A 17125-nucleotide genomic window follows, 5' to 3' on the forward strand; every position below is an offset into this window, starting at 1 on the left:
ACCCCTTTGACATCTGCACCAAGTACACTAATCACTTACCCTGTAGGTGGATGAAACTTTTAACCAATAAAGACAATAGAGAAGATCTTTGTTTTTGTTTTACCACGAACTTCTCCAACAAGAAGTTTGTGGCAAAGAAAAAAATGGTAAAAGATCAATCATAGCTACACTTACAGATACTGTTTTTCTTCTTACTCTGCTTTCCTTGCCTACGTTTTTCATTTCCAAAAGAATAAAAAAATAAGTGACCATCACAGTTTCCCTATATTACTATACTCAAGCTCTGTGTAAATTGGATTTACTTTATGATCGCACAGGGCAGGACTTCTTTCTCTCTTGCCGTCAGTAGAATGAAAGCCATTCAAAGCAGAAACGGGACTTTTCTTCCCTTGCAGAAGTCACACAGTTTCTGCTAATCACTCTCAATGAGAACCTTTCCTATGTGAATCTGTGCACACTACTAAAGGTATTATAAATTAGTAGAGTCTTAGAAGCCTTCAGGTACTTTTCAGGCTGATTTCACAGGCAACTTTCCTGCCATATTCTTGGAGTACAGGTTTGTTGGCAAAGATCTGGAATGCCCAGGAGCAGTTCTGGCCACACCTCGTTTTCTTCTTCCTCTTCTTTAAACAATGGAAATTTATTCTCTTAATATTCTGGAGGCTGAAAGCCCCAGATCAAGGATAAAGGTGCCTGCAGCGCTAGGCTCCCTCTGAAGGCGCTAGGGGAGAATCTGCTCCAGGTCCCTCTCCTCCCTGCCAGTAGTTTCTTGGCTTTCAGCAGCATTACTCTACTCTGTACACAGCCTTCTCCCTGTGCGCACATCTGATCCATCTCTCCACATTTTCCCTTTTATAAGGACACCAATCATATTGATTAGAAGCTCACCTTCCTCCAGCATGATCTCATCTTAACTAATTACATCTGCAACGACTGTGTCTAAATAAGGCCACATTCTTGAGGTCCTGGAGGTTGGGACTTCAACACATAATTTTTGTGTATTGGGGGCAAACATGGGAGGGGCATAATTGAACTCATAACAACCACTTAAAACAGTACGTGATACATGGCAACTGTGTAATAAATGAGAGGTATCATGAGTATTGATATTGATATTATGGTCACTATCTACCATGTTCTGCCATATTCACCCCCTCCACAAGCTTTCTGGCATCTACCAGGAGGGCACTGCTTCTGCCACATGAACTTCTCTCCATTCCTTCACAGTCTTTTCTGCCTTTTAAAACTTGGGGCCACACTTCTTAATCTGTGTAAAGGCAATCAGATGTTACAGTTTGTCTTCCAGTACCTGGCATTGGAAGATTTGGATCTTCAAACATACTCTATTTTATAATTTAAGTATTGAGTCTAAAACACTCCCTAGTGTTCCCTTTTTGAAAGGAATGATTCAGTGCTTTGTTTCTCCAAGGTAAATTAAGTGCCCATTCTGGCATGTGGCATTTTAGTAACACCTTGTAAACTAAGGACAGGTTGAATCTTCTGAAAACAGAACTGAGAAAACTGAGTAAGCCTTTCCCCTGAGGAATACTAGTATATTAGACACTCCATAAAATGTAAATGCGTTTTATTTCCAGTCAGTTGCTAGGTTCCAAGACTGCTTCTGCATTCTCTATCATTTTTAATGTGCAATATGCAAGGGGAATATTCTGTAAAGAGCTCAGGGAGTGGGAAGGGTCTCAGCTAAAGATTGCAGCACTGTGAGCAAAGCATCCCAACTCCTTTTTTAAGACCATACCATCAGCCTACTGGAGTCTTCCTTTTCTTACCATTTATACAGTGATTTGGGAACTTGTGGTGTTGTTAAGCCTCATCCTGAAGTTTGAGTCGAGAAATAAAAAAAAAAGAGAGAGAGAGAGAGAAATAAAGGAAGCTAGTGGTTATGATACAGAACCAGCCATCAAAAATCACAAGAATACATTGTGACTTTCGACAGATTATTTTCTGCTCCTGTTACTGTGTCAATATAGCATTCTTTTTGTATGAGTGTCTGATTGAGAATGTATATTGCTGTTTTTTCTTTTTTTAACCTAACATTATATTTTGAGCATTTTCTAATATACTTAAAATTATTAAAAATATTATTTTCAACAGTTTTAAAATAAAGTTTTTTTTACTGTCTAAACATCATTGCACATAAATCTTTGTGTTTCTGATTATTTCATATTTTCTCTTTATTCCTGATTTTGCAGATGGTCAAATACTATTCTTGATCCCACAGAACTATTGTGAAATTTAATCAATGTTAATGTTTTGAGAACCCCAAATGAATGAAGCAAAGTGAATAAAAAATAGTCTCTCATGTTGTTTGTTTTTATTCCTGAACTATTCTGTTTTCTGTTAGGTCCATTTCTTTAGTGAATGTTATACTATAACTTCTTCATAGTATAGGTATTTGGGTATAAGTCAGCTACCTTGGATACAAGATACACCCAAGGAAACTAAGAAACTAAATTATAGTTAAAAGCAAACATTACTCTGATAATATCTGGTTTAATAATTTTCCATTTGACATGTTATACATGTAACTCCTAAAAATGTATATTCTTAGGTCTCTCGCTTAAAAATGTTTTTACATTGAAATACCTGATTAAAATTTCTCATCTTAAATAAATTCAGGAACTAATTGAATTACAAGGGTTTTTTTTGTAAAACATTTTTCAAATCTAAGTTTTATTTTCATTTTCTTGTAGTTTATTAGAACATAAAATCTTAGAAATGGAAGGAAAACACAAGAAAGAGTTGGACACCTTAAAGGAAGAGAAAGAGAACCTTCAAAGCTTGGTTACTCGTCAAACATATATAATCTATGAGCTGGAAAAGCAGTTAAACAGAGCTACCACCAACAACACTATCCTTCAGAGGCAGCAACTGGAGCTGATGGACACAGTCCATAACCTTTTCAACCTTTGCACTCAAGAAGGTGGTAAGAATGTCTTCCTCACTTGGGTATTGTTAATATTTTATTTTCTCAGAGCAAGTAAATAATATAGCTTTCCACAGGGCATTGATTAAAGTGTTAAAAAACAGCAGAAACTTTATGGTTAGAGTCATTTATGAAGTTCTGTTGATCATTTTCTCATGTTTCTAACTGGAGAATGTATTTATAAGCTTAAATTTGTGAATCCACAATGTCTTTCTAAAAGAGCTTTCTAATTTATTCTTTCTTTGTCTTTTTAACTTAGAATCCATGATACTGTCATGAATAAATAATTGGCATTATGGTATTAGACACTTAACCATATAGCACAGAGGTTAGCCAATGTTAAAGATTAGTTCATAGTGCTGGGAGACTTTCAGGAGGATTTCCATTTTTAAACTAATATTTATTATTTCATTTTTGAGCAAATGGAGTAGGGAATTGTGAGTTGCAGAGAAAAGGAGACAGACTGTTTGCAACAAGTATTATGAGTGAGACAGGATTGTTGTTTTTAAAAATATTCATTAAAATCACTTGTGCTTAGTCCTGTGCAGGATAGATTTATTTAGGTACATTAATTCTGGGGTGTCTTTGTGGTAGTGGAAATACAAATTTTTTGATATCACTAAAATGTCTGGAGCCATTTAACCTTTGGGAATACCTACAAGCCTGTATTTCTTTAGAAGGCATATATCTGCCTATCAATCCATCCACCCAACAATTATTGAATGAGTGCCTCTGCTTGTACCTGTTCCCTTCAAGCAGCACCTCTAGTGAGCCTCAGCATAGCTCTTCCAAGTTTGGAACTTAAAATCATTTTTCTGTATTTCTCTAATCAGCCTTTCTCTGAGTGAAGGTGGAATTGTAAATAGTGATGAGTGTAAGAGAATACCACTTATGTCTGAAAGTTGTTGTTATTAAGCTGCGGCTTATGTGACCATTCATGAAGTGGTTCAGTGAGCATGTGCAATGTACGCATGTGATGGCTCCTTTAATTTAAAAGTGGATTTGAGCTATGTGACAAATTGTTCAATTTCATACTTTCCTGTATAGCTATGAATAGGGAAGATAACTCCATATTAAGTGATCTTGTTTTAAAGACATTTCGCATTTCTCTATTACACTCCATTACCTAAGTTATATCTTCTTTAGATAGTCTAAACAAGCCTTTACTATACTTTGTAAAGCAATGGTTTTTAAACAGTGAGTTCCCAGAGCTCCATTTGGATGTGCTCAGTAATGTGATTGGGAAAGGAAAAACCTGCTAATCAGTCAGACCCTGCCAAAATCTTGTGTTAGAGTCCACTAGAAGGAAAGCATGGTAGTATTTTGCCAGAGAATTTTAATAGAGCTCATGAGTATTTAAAAATTAAGTATTAATATGAGACATACCTATCCTATATTGAGCTGAATAGATTTTGGGAAAGATTGAAAACATATTTTTCTTATCATTCTGAGGCTTAAAGCACATGGAGTAGAATAGTGTTTTTTTCCATGATTTTAGAGATGTCAAGCCCTAGTGAGTCTCACAGAGCTCATATGTCTGCATACTCACCATAATTTAACTTCTATTCTGAGTATTTGCCTAATAAATGTGTCTTGAAGCTTTTAGAGGAAGAAGGTATGACTTTAAAAGTAAATATCCTGGCCAGACTCGGTGGCTCTCGCCTGTAATCCCAGCACTTTGGGAGGCTGAGGCAGGAGGATCACGAGGTCAAGAGATTGAGACCATCCTGGCCATGGTGAAACCCCGTCTCTACTAAAAATACAAAAAATTAGCCAGGCGTGGTGGCACACGCCTGTGGTCCCAGCTACTCGGGAGGCTGAGGCGGAAGAATCACTTGAACCCAGGCGGAGGTTGCAGTGAGCCAAGATTGCGCCACTGCACTCCAGCTTGGCGACAAAGTGAGACTCCGTCTCAAAAAAAAAAAAGTAAATATCCTGGCTAAGTTTGAACTTTGGGTGTAATCAGGCAAGCAAACATCTGTTCAATTTAAGAAACATCTTTTGAAAAACGAGGATAGCCATGATAGATGCTACCCTTAATATCCATTTTGGAAGTGAAAAAAGTAATTGTATCTATTCTATGATGTAGTATATCCAACAAATAGTAATAATAATCATAGAAATTGAATTTGTCTAAGTATTCCAGGCCTCTAGATGTCTCTTTTCTTTTGAATGACATAACTCTAAAATGAATCCTGATTTAACTATGGGATTTGCAATCTTAATTTAAGGGCATTACCAAATTTTCCAGTGGGTTCTATGCTCTCATGAACATAGATTTTATTTGCTTCTTGTTAATCTCTTTTCTTTAATCTTGCTGTTAAATATTCTAACTAAATATTCAGTTATTTCAGGACTCATAAGAGACACAAAAATGGACAGTACCTCGCTTAAGGTTTTTTTTTTTTTTTTTGAAGATGGAGTTTCACTCTTGTTACCCAGGCTGGAGTGCAATGGCGCGATCTCAGCTCACTGCAACCTCTGCCTCCTGGGTTCAGGCAATTCTCCTGCCTCAGCCTCCTGAGTAGCTGGGATTACAGGCACACGCCACCATGCCCAGCCAATTTTTTGTATTTTTAGTAGAGACAGCGTTTCACCATGTTGATCAGGTTAGTCTCGATCTCTTGTCCTCGTGATTCACCTGCCTCGGCCTCCCAAAGTGCTGGGATTACAGGCTTGAGCCACCGCACCCGGCCTTGCATAAGGTTTTTATTAAGATTTTCATTGTCTCCATATCTTTACTTTCACTGGATTCATAGTCTTTGGCTGTGGTGAATTTTAAATGTCAAATGGCTAATAGCATAATACTAGATTAAATATCAGTTATTAAAATGAACTTTTATTCAAATTCTAAAACACATGAGTAAAGCTTGTTTTATGATAAAAAATTTATCATATAAATGTATTATTTATTGAAGGAATATATATAAATATTTTACTTATAAATCTATATGTATGCAAGATTTCAAAATCAACATACCACAATAAATACATAAAATATTCTACAACGTATATTTTAAAGCTCAAATATGGCTATTCTACAGGTTCTTCAAAAACGCAAGCTGTGTCATCATCCAAAAAGTTAAACATTTTTTTTTAATTAATTCATTTTTTTTATTGCATTTTAGGTTTGGGGGTACATGTGAAGAACATGCAAGATAGTTGCATAGGTACACACGTGGTTGTGTGATTTGCTGCCTTCCTCCGCTTCACCCATATCTGGCATTTCTCCTCATGCTATCTCCCCCCCACACTGTCCCTCCCCTATTCCCCGCAATAGACCCCAGTGTGTAGTGCTCCCCTCCCTGTGTCCATGTGTTCTCATTGTTCATCACCCACCTATGAGTGAGAACATGCGGTATTTGATTTTCTGTTCTTGTGTCAGTTTGCTGAGAATGATGTTCTCCAGGTTCATCCATGTCCTTACAAAGGACACGAACTCATCGTTTTTGATGGCTGCATAATATTCCATGGTGCATATGTGCCACATTTTCCCAGTCCAGTCTATCATGGATGGGCATTTGGGTTGGTTCCAGGTCTTTGCTATTGTAAACAGTGCTGCAATGAACATTCGTGTGCATGTGTCCTTATAGTAGAACGATGTATAGTCCTTTGGATATATACCCAGTAATGGGATTGCTGGGTCAAATGGAATTTCTATTTCTAGGTCCTTGAGGAATCGCCACACTGTCTTTCACAATGGTTGAACCAATTTACACTCCCAGCAACAGTGTAAAAGTGTTCCTATTTCTCCACATCCTCTCTAGCATCTGCTGTCTCCAGATTTTTTAATGATTGCCGTTCTAACTGGCGCGAGATGTTATCTCAAGGTAGTTTTGATTTGCATTTCTCTGATGACCAGTGATGATGAGCATTTTTTCATATGTTTGTTGGCCTCATGTATGTCTTCTTTGGTAAAGTGTCTGTTCATATCCTTTGCCCATTTTTGAATGGGCTTGAAGCCAAACATTTTAATTGATCCTAAAGGTCTTCTGGTTTCAATCTGACCCATGCATTTCTGGAGAGAGCCCGAATATAATACTGCAACTAATTTAACTTTTATGAAGCTGTCTCATCACGTATAAAGTCAAGAGAACTGTGTCTATTTCACCACAATAGAGAAAGAATTGCATTAGATCCTCAATATACAAAGAAATATCACAGTGCTGAAGACACAGTTGATTCATTAAACTTTAATTTCTTCTTTCTCCTTTGATGGACAAGACTCAGTTAAGTGCATTCATTATGTGCTTTATAAGCAAAATTTCTTTTGCAGAAAATGTTTGAATATAATGCCCTGGAGTGTTGAATCGAAAGACATCCAGGCAGCTTTTACTTGGTGGATATGTGGTACCCTGAAAGTATATGCAACTTTTATTTGTCAAGTATATAGTTCAAAATTGCCAAAAAACTGGATTGTAAATGTTCTCACCACAAAGAAATGACAAGTATGTGAGGTATTGGTTATGTTAATTAGCCTGATCTTTCCGCAGTGTATACATGTACTAAAACATCATGTTTTACTCCATAAATACATACAATTATTTGTCAGTAAAATTTAAATTTAAATTAAAAAAAGAAATAGAGGGCCTAGAACAAATAAATACATAAACAAGTAAATGAATTAATTTTTTAAATGTTAAAAAAATTAAAAGAGGTTAGTATAAAACATAGCATCTGTGTTAATTCATAGTGTTAAAATGATTATAGTTGACTTATTTTAATGCCTTCTAAAGTGCCTATGATGCATTAAAGTTATATGATAAAGAATTCCTAGAAAGTGTTGGCTAGAAATGTACCCTTTTTCCAAACATTTGTTTGATCCAGAAACTGTAAATCTATCTTTGCATTCTGGGAGTGCTTTTGTTTAGTTCCTCAGTGCTTTTTCTACTGGCACATCTGATGCTGTGAGATACATTTAAGCTGAGAACAACTAATAAATGCATTATCTGAAACAATTCACCAAGTTTTCTCCTTCTTGTTCCTAATACACAATAGGGGTGTCTAAGGAAAATAGTCAGTTCAAACTGAATTGCATCCATTTTGTAAGGCTTCTGAGTAACACATTTATTTTTGTCTAACCTTTGTCTGCAAACATTGGGCCACATTTATTCTTGGAAACATTATCCACTAAAGAAATATTGCCCTCAGTGTTATCACAGTGTCAAAGCTCAGCTGATTGCTTCCATTTTTTGGCAATTCAAAATTAAATAGTTGCTGGAATTAAATAGTTTACATTCATAATGGCATAGAAACAAGCTTTGGAATCTTTTGGGGGAGAATAATCAGTTACTGTGACTATCAAAAAATCACTAGTTGGCCGGGCATAGTGGCTCATGCCTGTAATCCTAGCACTTTGGGAGACTGAGAGGGGGTAGATCACTTAAGGTCAGAAATTTAAGACCAGCTGGAAAATATGATAAAACCCCATCTCTACTAAAAATATGGAAATTAGCCAGGCATGGTGGCATGCACCTATAATCCTAGCTACTTGGGAGGCTGAGTCAGGAGAATCGCTTGAACCCAGGAGGCAAAGATTGCAGTGAGCCAAGATCACACCACTGCACTCCATCCTGGGCAACAAAGCAAGACTCTGTCTCAAAAAAAAGGGTATAATTGGGAAGATGGCACTGTAGGACCAACTCAGGATTGCAGCTCCCAGTGAATCCACAAATGGTGAGTAGACACCGCATTTCCAGATGGATCTTTATTACCCACAGACCAGGAGATTCCCAGGAGTAGGAGCTGCAAGGGCCACAAGTGCGGATGTTTGGGCCGGTGTGGCTGTTTGGGCCGGGGCCGCAATACAGTGGCACTCCGTAAAAATATACACTGGTTTGGTTGCCCTGTTAAACTGGCAATTGGAGATTTAGGAAGGCAGATTAGCACATTCATCTGATTAAACAGAGCCAGGCCAGGAGATTCCTGGGCAGCAACGTGATTCCAGCCGGCGCAGTGGGTCGCTGCATGGGAAATCACACAGATCCTGGCACACTTTCAGCAGGCGAATGAAACACCTGGGAGAGAGTCAACCGTTCAACTTAAAAAGAAAAGGCGGGGGGCTCTGAGGCAGGGAGCCGGGTGAGCAGGCTCACTGGGTCCCACCCCCGCAAAAACAAAACAGCAATTGGAAACACTCGGGGTTGAGAGTTTCACGGCAAGCACAGCAGAACCCAGGAGGGTGCAGCTTGGAGGGGGAGGGGCATCCGCCATTACCGAGACACTCAACCCCTATGGAGCTACACTGCCATTGCTGTTGTACCCTGCCATTGCTGAGGCAACCCGCCATTGCCAGGGCAACCCGCCGTAACAGAGAAAGTCCGACACTACAGGGGCAGGCCATCATCACCATGGCAGCTCTAACCACACCCATATAAACAGGACTACAGGAAATTACTCATGGCAGCAGGGCAGAGCCCACAGAAATAGGGTGGAGACCATGACAGCAGGGCAGAGCCCATAGAAGCAGGGTGGAGCCCACGGCAACAGGGGGAGCCAACAACAGCTCAGCATAGCCACTACAGGTATGCAGTGATTAGACGGCCTCCTTGTTGGGCAGGACAGTGCAATGGACACTCATAAATAAAGCCCTAACTCCCCGGGACAGAGCATCTGAGGAAAAAAAGGGGGCTTTGTGAGTTCTGCTGCAGCAGACTTAAATGTACCTGCCTAGCAGCCATGAATGAACAATGGAGCTCACAGCTCAGCACTTGAGCTCCTATAAAGTACAGACAGTCTCCTCAAGCAGCTCCCTGACCCCCGTATATCCAAAGAGTCACCTCACAAAGGACTGATCAGACTGACATTTGGTGGGCATCATTCAGGGACAAAGATAGCAGAAGAAGAATCTGGTAGCAACCCTCACGGTTCCACAGCTGATACGGGAGTTCCCCAGGCAAGCAGGGCCTGGAGTGGACCTCAGCAGTCCTACAGCAGTGGGGCCAGACTGTTAGAAAGAAAACTAAGAAACAGAAATACTTCACCATCAACAATCTGGATGTCCACTCAGAGACCCAATCAGAAAAGCAGCAACCACTCAGATAACATGTGGATAAATCCACAAAGATAGGAAGAAACCAGCGCAAAAAGGAGGAAAACACCCAAAACCAGAACACCTTGCCTCCAACAAAGGACCAAAACTCCTCACCAGCAAGGGAACAAAGCTGGACAGAGAATTAGTGTGATGAAATGACGGAATCAGACTTCAGAAGATGGATAATGAGAAACTCCCGTGAGCTAAAAGAACATGCTCTAAATCAATGCAAAGAAACTAAGAACCTTGAAAAAAGATTTGAGGAAATGATAACAAGAATGAACAACTTAGAGAGAAATATGAGTGAATTGAAGGAGCTGAAAAACACAACACGAGAACTTCACGAAGCATGCACAAGTTTCAACAGCTGAATTGACCAAGCAGAAGATAGGATATCAGAAGCCAAAGATCAACTCAATGAAATAAAATGAGAGGCCAAGATTAGAGAAAAAAGTGCAAAAAGGAATAAACAAAGTCGCCAAGAAATGTGGGACTATGTGAAGAGCACTAACCTACATTTGATAGGTGTACCTGAGTGTGACGAAGAGAATTAATCCAAGCTGGAAAATACTCTTTAGGATATTATCCAGGAAAATTTCCCCAACCTAGCAAGGCAGGCCAATATTCAAGTCCAGGAGACACACAGAACACCACAAAGATATTCCGCAAGAAGAGCAACCCCAAGGCACATAATCGTCAGATTCACCAGGGTTGAAATGAAGGAGAAAATGCTAAGGGCAGCCAGAGAGAAAGGTCAGGTCACCCACAAAGGGAAGCCCATCATACTCACAGCAGATCTCGGCAGAAACCCTACAAGCCAGAAGAGAGTGGGGGCCAATATTCAACATCCTTAAAGAAAAGAACTTTCAACCCAGAATTTAATATACAGCCAAACTAAGCTTCACAAGCAATGGAAAAATAAAATCCTTTGCGAACAAGCAAGTACTCAGAGAGTTTGTCACCACCAGGCCTGCTTTACAAGAGCTCCTGAAAGAGGCACTACACATTGAAAGGAACAACCGTACCAGCTATTCCAAAAACATACCAAATGCTAAAGAGCATCAACAAAATGAAGAATCTGCATCAACTAATGGGAAAAATAGTTAGCTAGCATCAAAATGGCAGTATCAAATTCACACATAACAATATTAACCCTAAATGTAAATGGGCTAAATGCACCAATCAAAAGACACAGACTGGCAAATTGAATAAAAAGGCAAAATCCATCGGTGTGCTGTATCCAGGAAACCCATCTCACATGCAAGGATACACAGAGGCTCAAAATAAAGGGATGGAGGAAGATTTACCAAGCAAATGGAGAGCAAAAAAAAAAGCAGGAGTTGCAATTCTCATCTCTGATAAAATAGACTTTAAAGCAACAAAGATCAAAAGAGACAAAGAAGGACATCACATAATGGTCAAAGGAGCAATACAACAAGAAGAGCTAACGATCCTAAACATATATGGACCCAATACAGGAGCACCCAGATACATAAGGCAAGTTCTTAATGACTTACAAAGAGACTTAGACTCCCACACAATAATAGTGGGAGACTTTAACACTCCACTGTCAATACTAGACAGATCAACCAGACAGAAAATTAACAAGGATATACAGGACTTGAACTCAGACCTGGAACAAGCAAACCTGATAGACATTTACAGAACTCTCCACCCCAAATCCACAGAATATACATTCTCCTCAGCAGCACGTGACACCTGCTCCAAAATTGACCACATATTTGGAAGTAAATCATTCCTCAGCAAATGCAAAAGAACTGAAATAATAACAAACAGTCTCTCAGACCATACCGCAATTAAGTTAGAACTCAGAATTCAGAAACTAATTCAGAACTGCACAGCTTCATGGAAACTGAACAACTGGCTCTTGAATGTTGACTGGATAAACAATGAAATGAAGGCAGAAATAAAGAAGTTCTTCAAAACCAATGAGAATGACGACACAACCTACCAGAATCTCTGGGACACATTTAAAGCAGTCTCTAGAGAAAAATATATAGCAATAAGTGCCCACATGAGAAGAGTGGAGAGATCCAAAATTGACACCCTAACATCAAAATTGAAAGTGCTGGAGGAGCAACGTCAAAAAAACTGAAAACCTAGCAGAAGACAAGAAATAACAAAATCAGAGCAGAACTGAAGGAGATAGAGACACAAAAAACCCTTCAAAAAAATCAATAAATCCAAGAGCTGGTTTTTTGAAAACATCAACAAAATAGACAGACCACTAGCCAAATTGATAAAAAATAAAAGAGAATAACCAAATAGATGCAATAAAAAATGATAAATGGGAAATCACCACAGATTCCACAGAAATTCAAACCATCATCAGAGAATATTACAAACAACTCTATGCACGTAAACTAGTAAACCTGGAAGAAATGGATAAATTCCTGGACACTTGTGTCCTCCCTAGCCTAAACCAGGAGGAAGCCAAAACTATGAATAGACCAATAACAAGGCCTGAAATTGAGGCAGCAATTAAGAGCCTACCACTCAAAAAAAGCCCAGGTCCAGATGGGTTCACAGCAGAATTCTACCAGACACACAAAGAGGAGCTGTAACCATTCCTTCTGAAACTATTCCAAATAATCCAAAAAGAGGGAATCCTTCCCAAATCATTTTATGAGACCAACATCATCCTGATACCAAAACCCGGCAGAGACTCAACAGGAAATGAAAACTTCAGGCTAATATCCATGATGAACATAGATGCAAAAATCTTCAATAAAATACTGGCAAGCCGATTGCAACATCACATCAAAAAGCTTATCCACCACGATCAAGTAGGATTCATCCCAGGGATGCAAGGCTGGTTCAACATATGCAAGTCTATAAACATAATTGATGACATAAACAGAACGAAAAATGAAAACCATATGATTATCTCAATTGATGCAGAGAAGGCCTTTGACAAAATTCAACAGCCCTTTATGCTAAAAACTCTCAATAAACTTGGTATTGATGGAACGTATCTCAAAATAATAAAAGCTATTTATGATAAACCAACAACCAATATCACACTGAATGGGCAAAAACTGGAAGCATTCCCTTTGAAATCTGGCACTAGACAAGGATGCCCTCTCTCACTACTTTTATTCAATATAGTACTGGAAGTTCTAGCCAGAGCAATCAGGCAAGAAAAAGAAATAAAGTGTATTCAAATAGGAAAGGAGAAAGCCAGATTGTCTCTATTTGCAGATGACATGATAGTAAATCTAGAGACCCCATCATCTCAGCCCAAAAACTCCTGAAACTGATAAGCAACTTCAGCAAAGTGTCAGGATCTAAAATCAATGTGTGAAAATCACAAACATTCCTATACACCAATAACAGACTTAAAGAGAGCCAAATCAAGAACGAACTGCCATTCACAATTGCTACAAAGAAAATAAAATACCTAGGAATACAACTAACAAGGAATGTAAGGAACCTCTTCAAGGAGAACTACAAACCACTGCTCAACGAAATAAAAGAGGACACAAACAGATGGAGAAGCATTCCATGTTCATGGTTAGGAAGAATCAGTATCATGAAAATGGCCATACTTCCCAAAGTAATTTACAGAGTCAACGCTATCCCCATCCAGCTACCATTGACTTTCTTCACAGAACTGGAAAAAACCACCTTGAATTTCATATGGAACCAAAGAGATCCTGCATAGCCAAGTCAATTCTAAGCAAAAAGAACACAGCAGGAGGCATCACACTACTGGACTTTAAACTATACTACAAGGCTACAGTAACCAAAACAGCATGGTACTGGTACCAAACAGAGATATAGACCAATGGAACAGAACAGAGGCATCAGAGGCAACACAACATATCTACAACCATACAATCTTTGATAAACCTGACAAAAACAAGCAATGAGAAAAGGACTCCCTATTTAATAAATGGTGTTGGGAAAACTGGCTAGCCATGTGTAGAAAGCAGAAACTGGACCCCTTTCTGACACCTTACACTAAAATTAACTCCGGATGGATTAAAGACTTAAACATAAGACCTGGCACCATAGAAACCCTAGAAGAAAATCTAGGCAAAACCATTCAGGACATAGGAGTAGGCAAGGACTTCATGACCAAAACACCAAAAGCATTGGCAGCAAAAGCCGAAATAGACAAATGGGACCTAATCAAACTCCACAGGTTCTGCATGGCAAAAGAAGCAGTCACTAGAGTGAATCAGCAACCAACAGAATGGGAAAAAATTTTTGCAGTTTACCCATCTGACAAAGGGCTGATATCCAGAATTTACAAAGAACTCAAACAGATTTACAAGAAAAAAACAAACAAGCCCATTCAAAAATGGGCAAAGGATATGAACAGACACTTTACCAAAGAAGACATACATGAGGCCAACAAACATACAAAAAAATGCTCATCATCACTGGTCATCAGAGAAATGCAAATCAAAACTACCTTGAGATACCATCTCATGCCAGTTAGAATAGCGATCATTAAAAAATCTGGAGACAGCAGATGCTAGAGAGGATGTGGAGAAATAGGAACACTTTTACACTGCTGGTGGGAGTGTAAATTAGTTCAACCATTGTGGAAGACAGTGTGGCAATTCCTCAAGGACCTAGAAATCAAAATTTCATTTGATCCAGCAATCCCATTACTGGGTATATATCCAAAGGAATATAAATCGTTCTACTATAAGGACACATGCTCACGAATGTTCATTGCAGCACTGTTTACAATAACAAAAACCTGGAACCCACCCAAATGCCCATCGATGATAGACTGGACTGGGAAAATGTGGCACATATACACCATGGAATATTGTGCAGCCATCAAAAACGATGAGTTTGTGTCCTTTGTAGGGACATAGCTGTATCTGGAGAACATCATTCTCAGCAAACTGACACAAGAACAGAAAATGAAATACCTCATATTCTCACTCATAGGTGGGTGATGAGAACACATGGACACAGGGAGGGGAGCACTACACACTGGGGTCTATTGGGGGGAATAGGAGAGGGACAGCGAAGCGGGGAGCTGGGGAGGGATAGCATGGGGAGAAATGCCAGATGTGGGTGAGGGGGAGGAAGACAGCAAATCACACTGCCACATGTGTACCTATGCAACTATCTTGTATGTTCTTCACATATACCCCAAAACCTAAAATACAATAAAAAATAAATTAATTAATTAATTTAAAAAATCACTGGTTATCTATGTACATTTTTCTACAGTGGTGATTAAAATATCATCACATGTTGAACATACATGGGGCAAATATTGTATTGTATAATTGGGAATTTAATTACTGACAAAGTGTGCAAAAAAAAGAAAGAAAAGAAAAAATTTAAAAAACCAGTATTTAGACTGTATTATAAAATTACACAGTCTGATTTTCTCACACTCTCCAAATCAGCTTGAAGCACATTTCTGCTATAACAGGATGTGGTTCCTAAGTTTATCCATTCATTCAAAACTGTTCTGCGGCAACCATTCTCTTTCAGTTTGTCTTCTGGGGGAAATGATATTTACCCATTTTAATTTAACATATATTTGCTAAGTATCTATAATGTGTCAAGTATTGCTGACACCACTGAGAAGAAGAAATAATGTATTTCAGTCTGTGGCTTTAAGGAACCTGGGATTTGACAGGAGAGAAACAAGTAAACAATTATTTTTCAGAAATCTTTGCTAGAAGTGAGCCTAGGGTACCTGGACCCCAGCAAAGCACACAGAGAAATATTAAAATCATGGCAGGAACAGAAGGATAAGGGCAGAATTAAGCATCTCTAGAGTTTTCTTGGGGATTTTATTGAATGCTTATGTCTCCAATTTGCTTAGGCTTTGCATGTGTTAACTTAGTCCTTACAACAGCAATATAAGGGAACTATCCTGTCTAGCATCATTTTATAACCTCTATAGAAAATTTGAGAATTTGCCCAAAGTTACCATAACTGGAAAACATTGATCTAGGATTAAAACATAAGAAAGTTTGTTCTAATGGGGAGATGATAATTAAGTCTAAAAAATGAAGGAAGTGGAGGACACTCCAGAGAGTACAAACAACGTGTACATTTTCCAGAAGTCATGGGAGCGAGCTGTAGCCTAAGTCTTAAAATGAATTTAGAAAGAAAAACAGAGGGAGACAAGAAAGTCACATTTTTTTCCCTAAAATCAATGAGCGGCCATTGTCAATATATAAGGATGATGGTGATATTTGCATTTTAGAAAAATTTCCCCGGTGACAATGTAGGAAAAATATGCTGGAAAGTTGAGAAGCCTGGGGCAGGGGACCAGATGGGTATTTTTGCCATTATTATAATATCAGCAAATACTTAGCACAAGCCAGTCTTCTGAGCTCTTTGCATATATTAATTCATTTAATTCTGGTAATAAGACTACAGGATAAATGCTATTACTAACTCTATATGAAAGATAAAGAAGCTAAGCACAGAGAGGTGAATAATGCTTATATATCACACTGCTAGCAAGTGAGCAAGCTGAGATTTGAATACAGTCTTTTTCTCAAGGTTGTACCTTGCCTACTGCACCATGTTCACTTTGAAATTTTGTCCGATTTCAAAGTGATCTCTAGGAAAGAAAGAATATGGTCCATATTAAACAGGGGTAAATGGAAAAGTAAGTGGAATAAATTTGTAAAAATAGAAAAATTAGAATCAGCAAGAAATAATGACTTCCTGAAAATAGAACCTAATACCAATTGCACATTTCTAGGTTTAACCACTGAGGGAGTGTTAATGACATTCTTTAAAACCAGCAACGTGAGAGGAGAAATAGGAAGAGAAAGTATATTGAGTTTTAGCTTAAGACATTTTGATTGAGCTGGGACAGAGTCTGGCAGACAGATAAATAAGAATCTAAAAGGAGAGCAGTGACAAGAAGGAGAGCAGAGACAAGAAGTAAAATCATTGAAAGTGCATATAAAGCAATGGCTCTTATTCACATGGGGGTCACAGATTCATCAGGAAACCTGATGCAAACCATGTTATTTTTCCTTTCCACCTACCCCAACCCCAAAATGCAAGGATACGGGCACACATTTGTGTACAATTTGAGAACATTTACATACCAAAGTTATGAGTGCATTGTATGAAATAATGATAGTGTAAAATCAAACAGAAAAATTTGAAGTTTTCTAACG

General features: G+C 38.5%; 1 protein-coding gene across 4 annotated transcripts in view; it reads left to right on the forward strand.

Moving 5' to 3' along the window:
* ANGPT1 (angiopoietin 1) overlaps positions 1-17125 on the forward strand; it is a 258112-nt gene that overhangs the window by 177002 nt on the left and 63985 nt on the right. For 3 of the 4 annotated variants that reach the window (XM_002759302.6, XM_054246328.2, XM_035276321.3), the window contains exon 4: positions 2712-2944. In XM_002759302.6, the coding sequence (XP_002759348.1) occupies positions 2712-2944 (233 nt within the window). The remainder of the gene's footprint in view (positions 1-2711; positions 2945-17125) is intronic. The other variant, XM_008983362.5, reaches the window with a different exon arrangement.

Source organism: Callithrix jacchus, chromosome 16 (genome assembly GCF_049354715.1).
Source record: "Callithrix jacchus isolate 240 chromosome 16, calJac240_pri, whole genome shotgun sequence".
Lineage (NCBI taxonomy): Eukaryota > Metazoa > Chordata > Mammalia > Primates > Cebidae > Callithrix > Callithrix jacchus.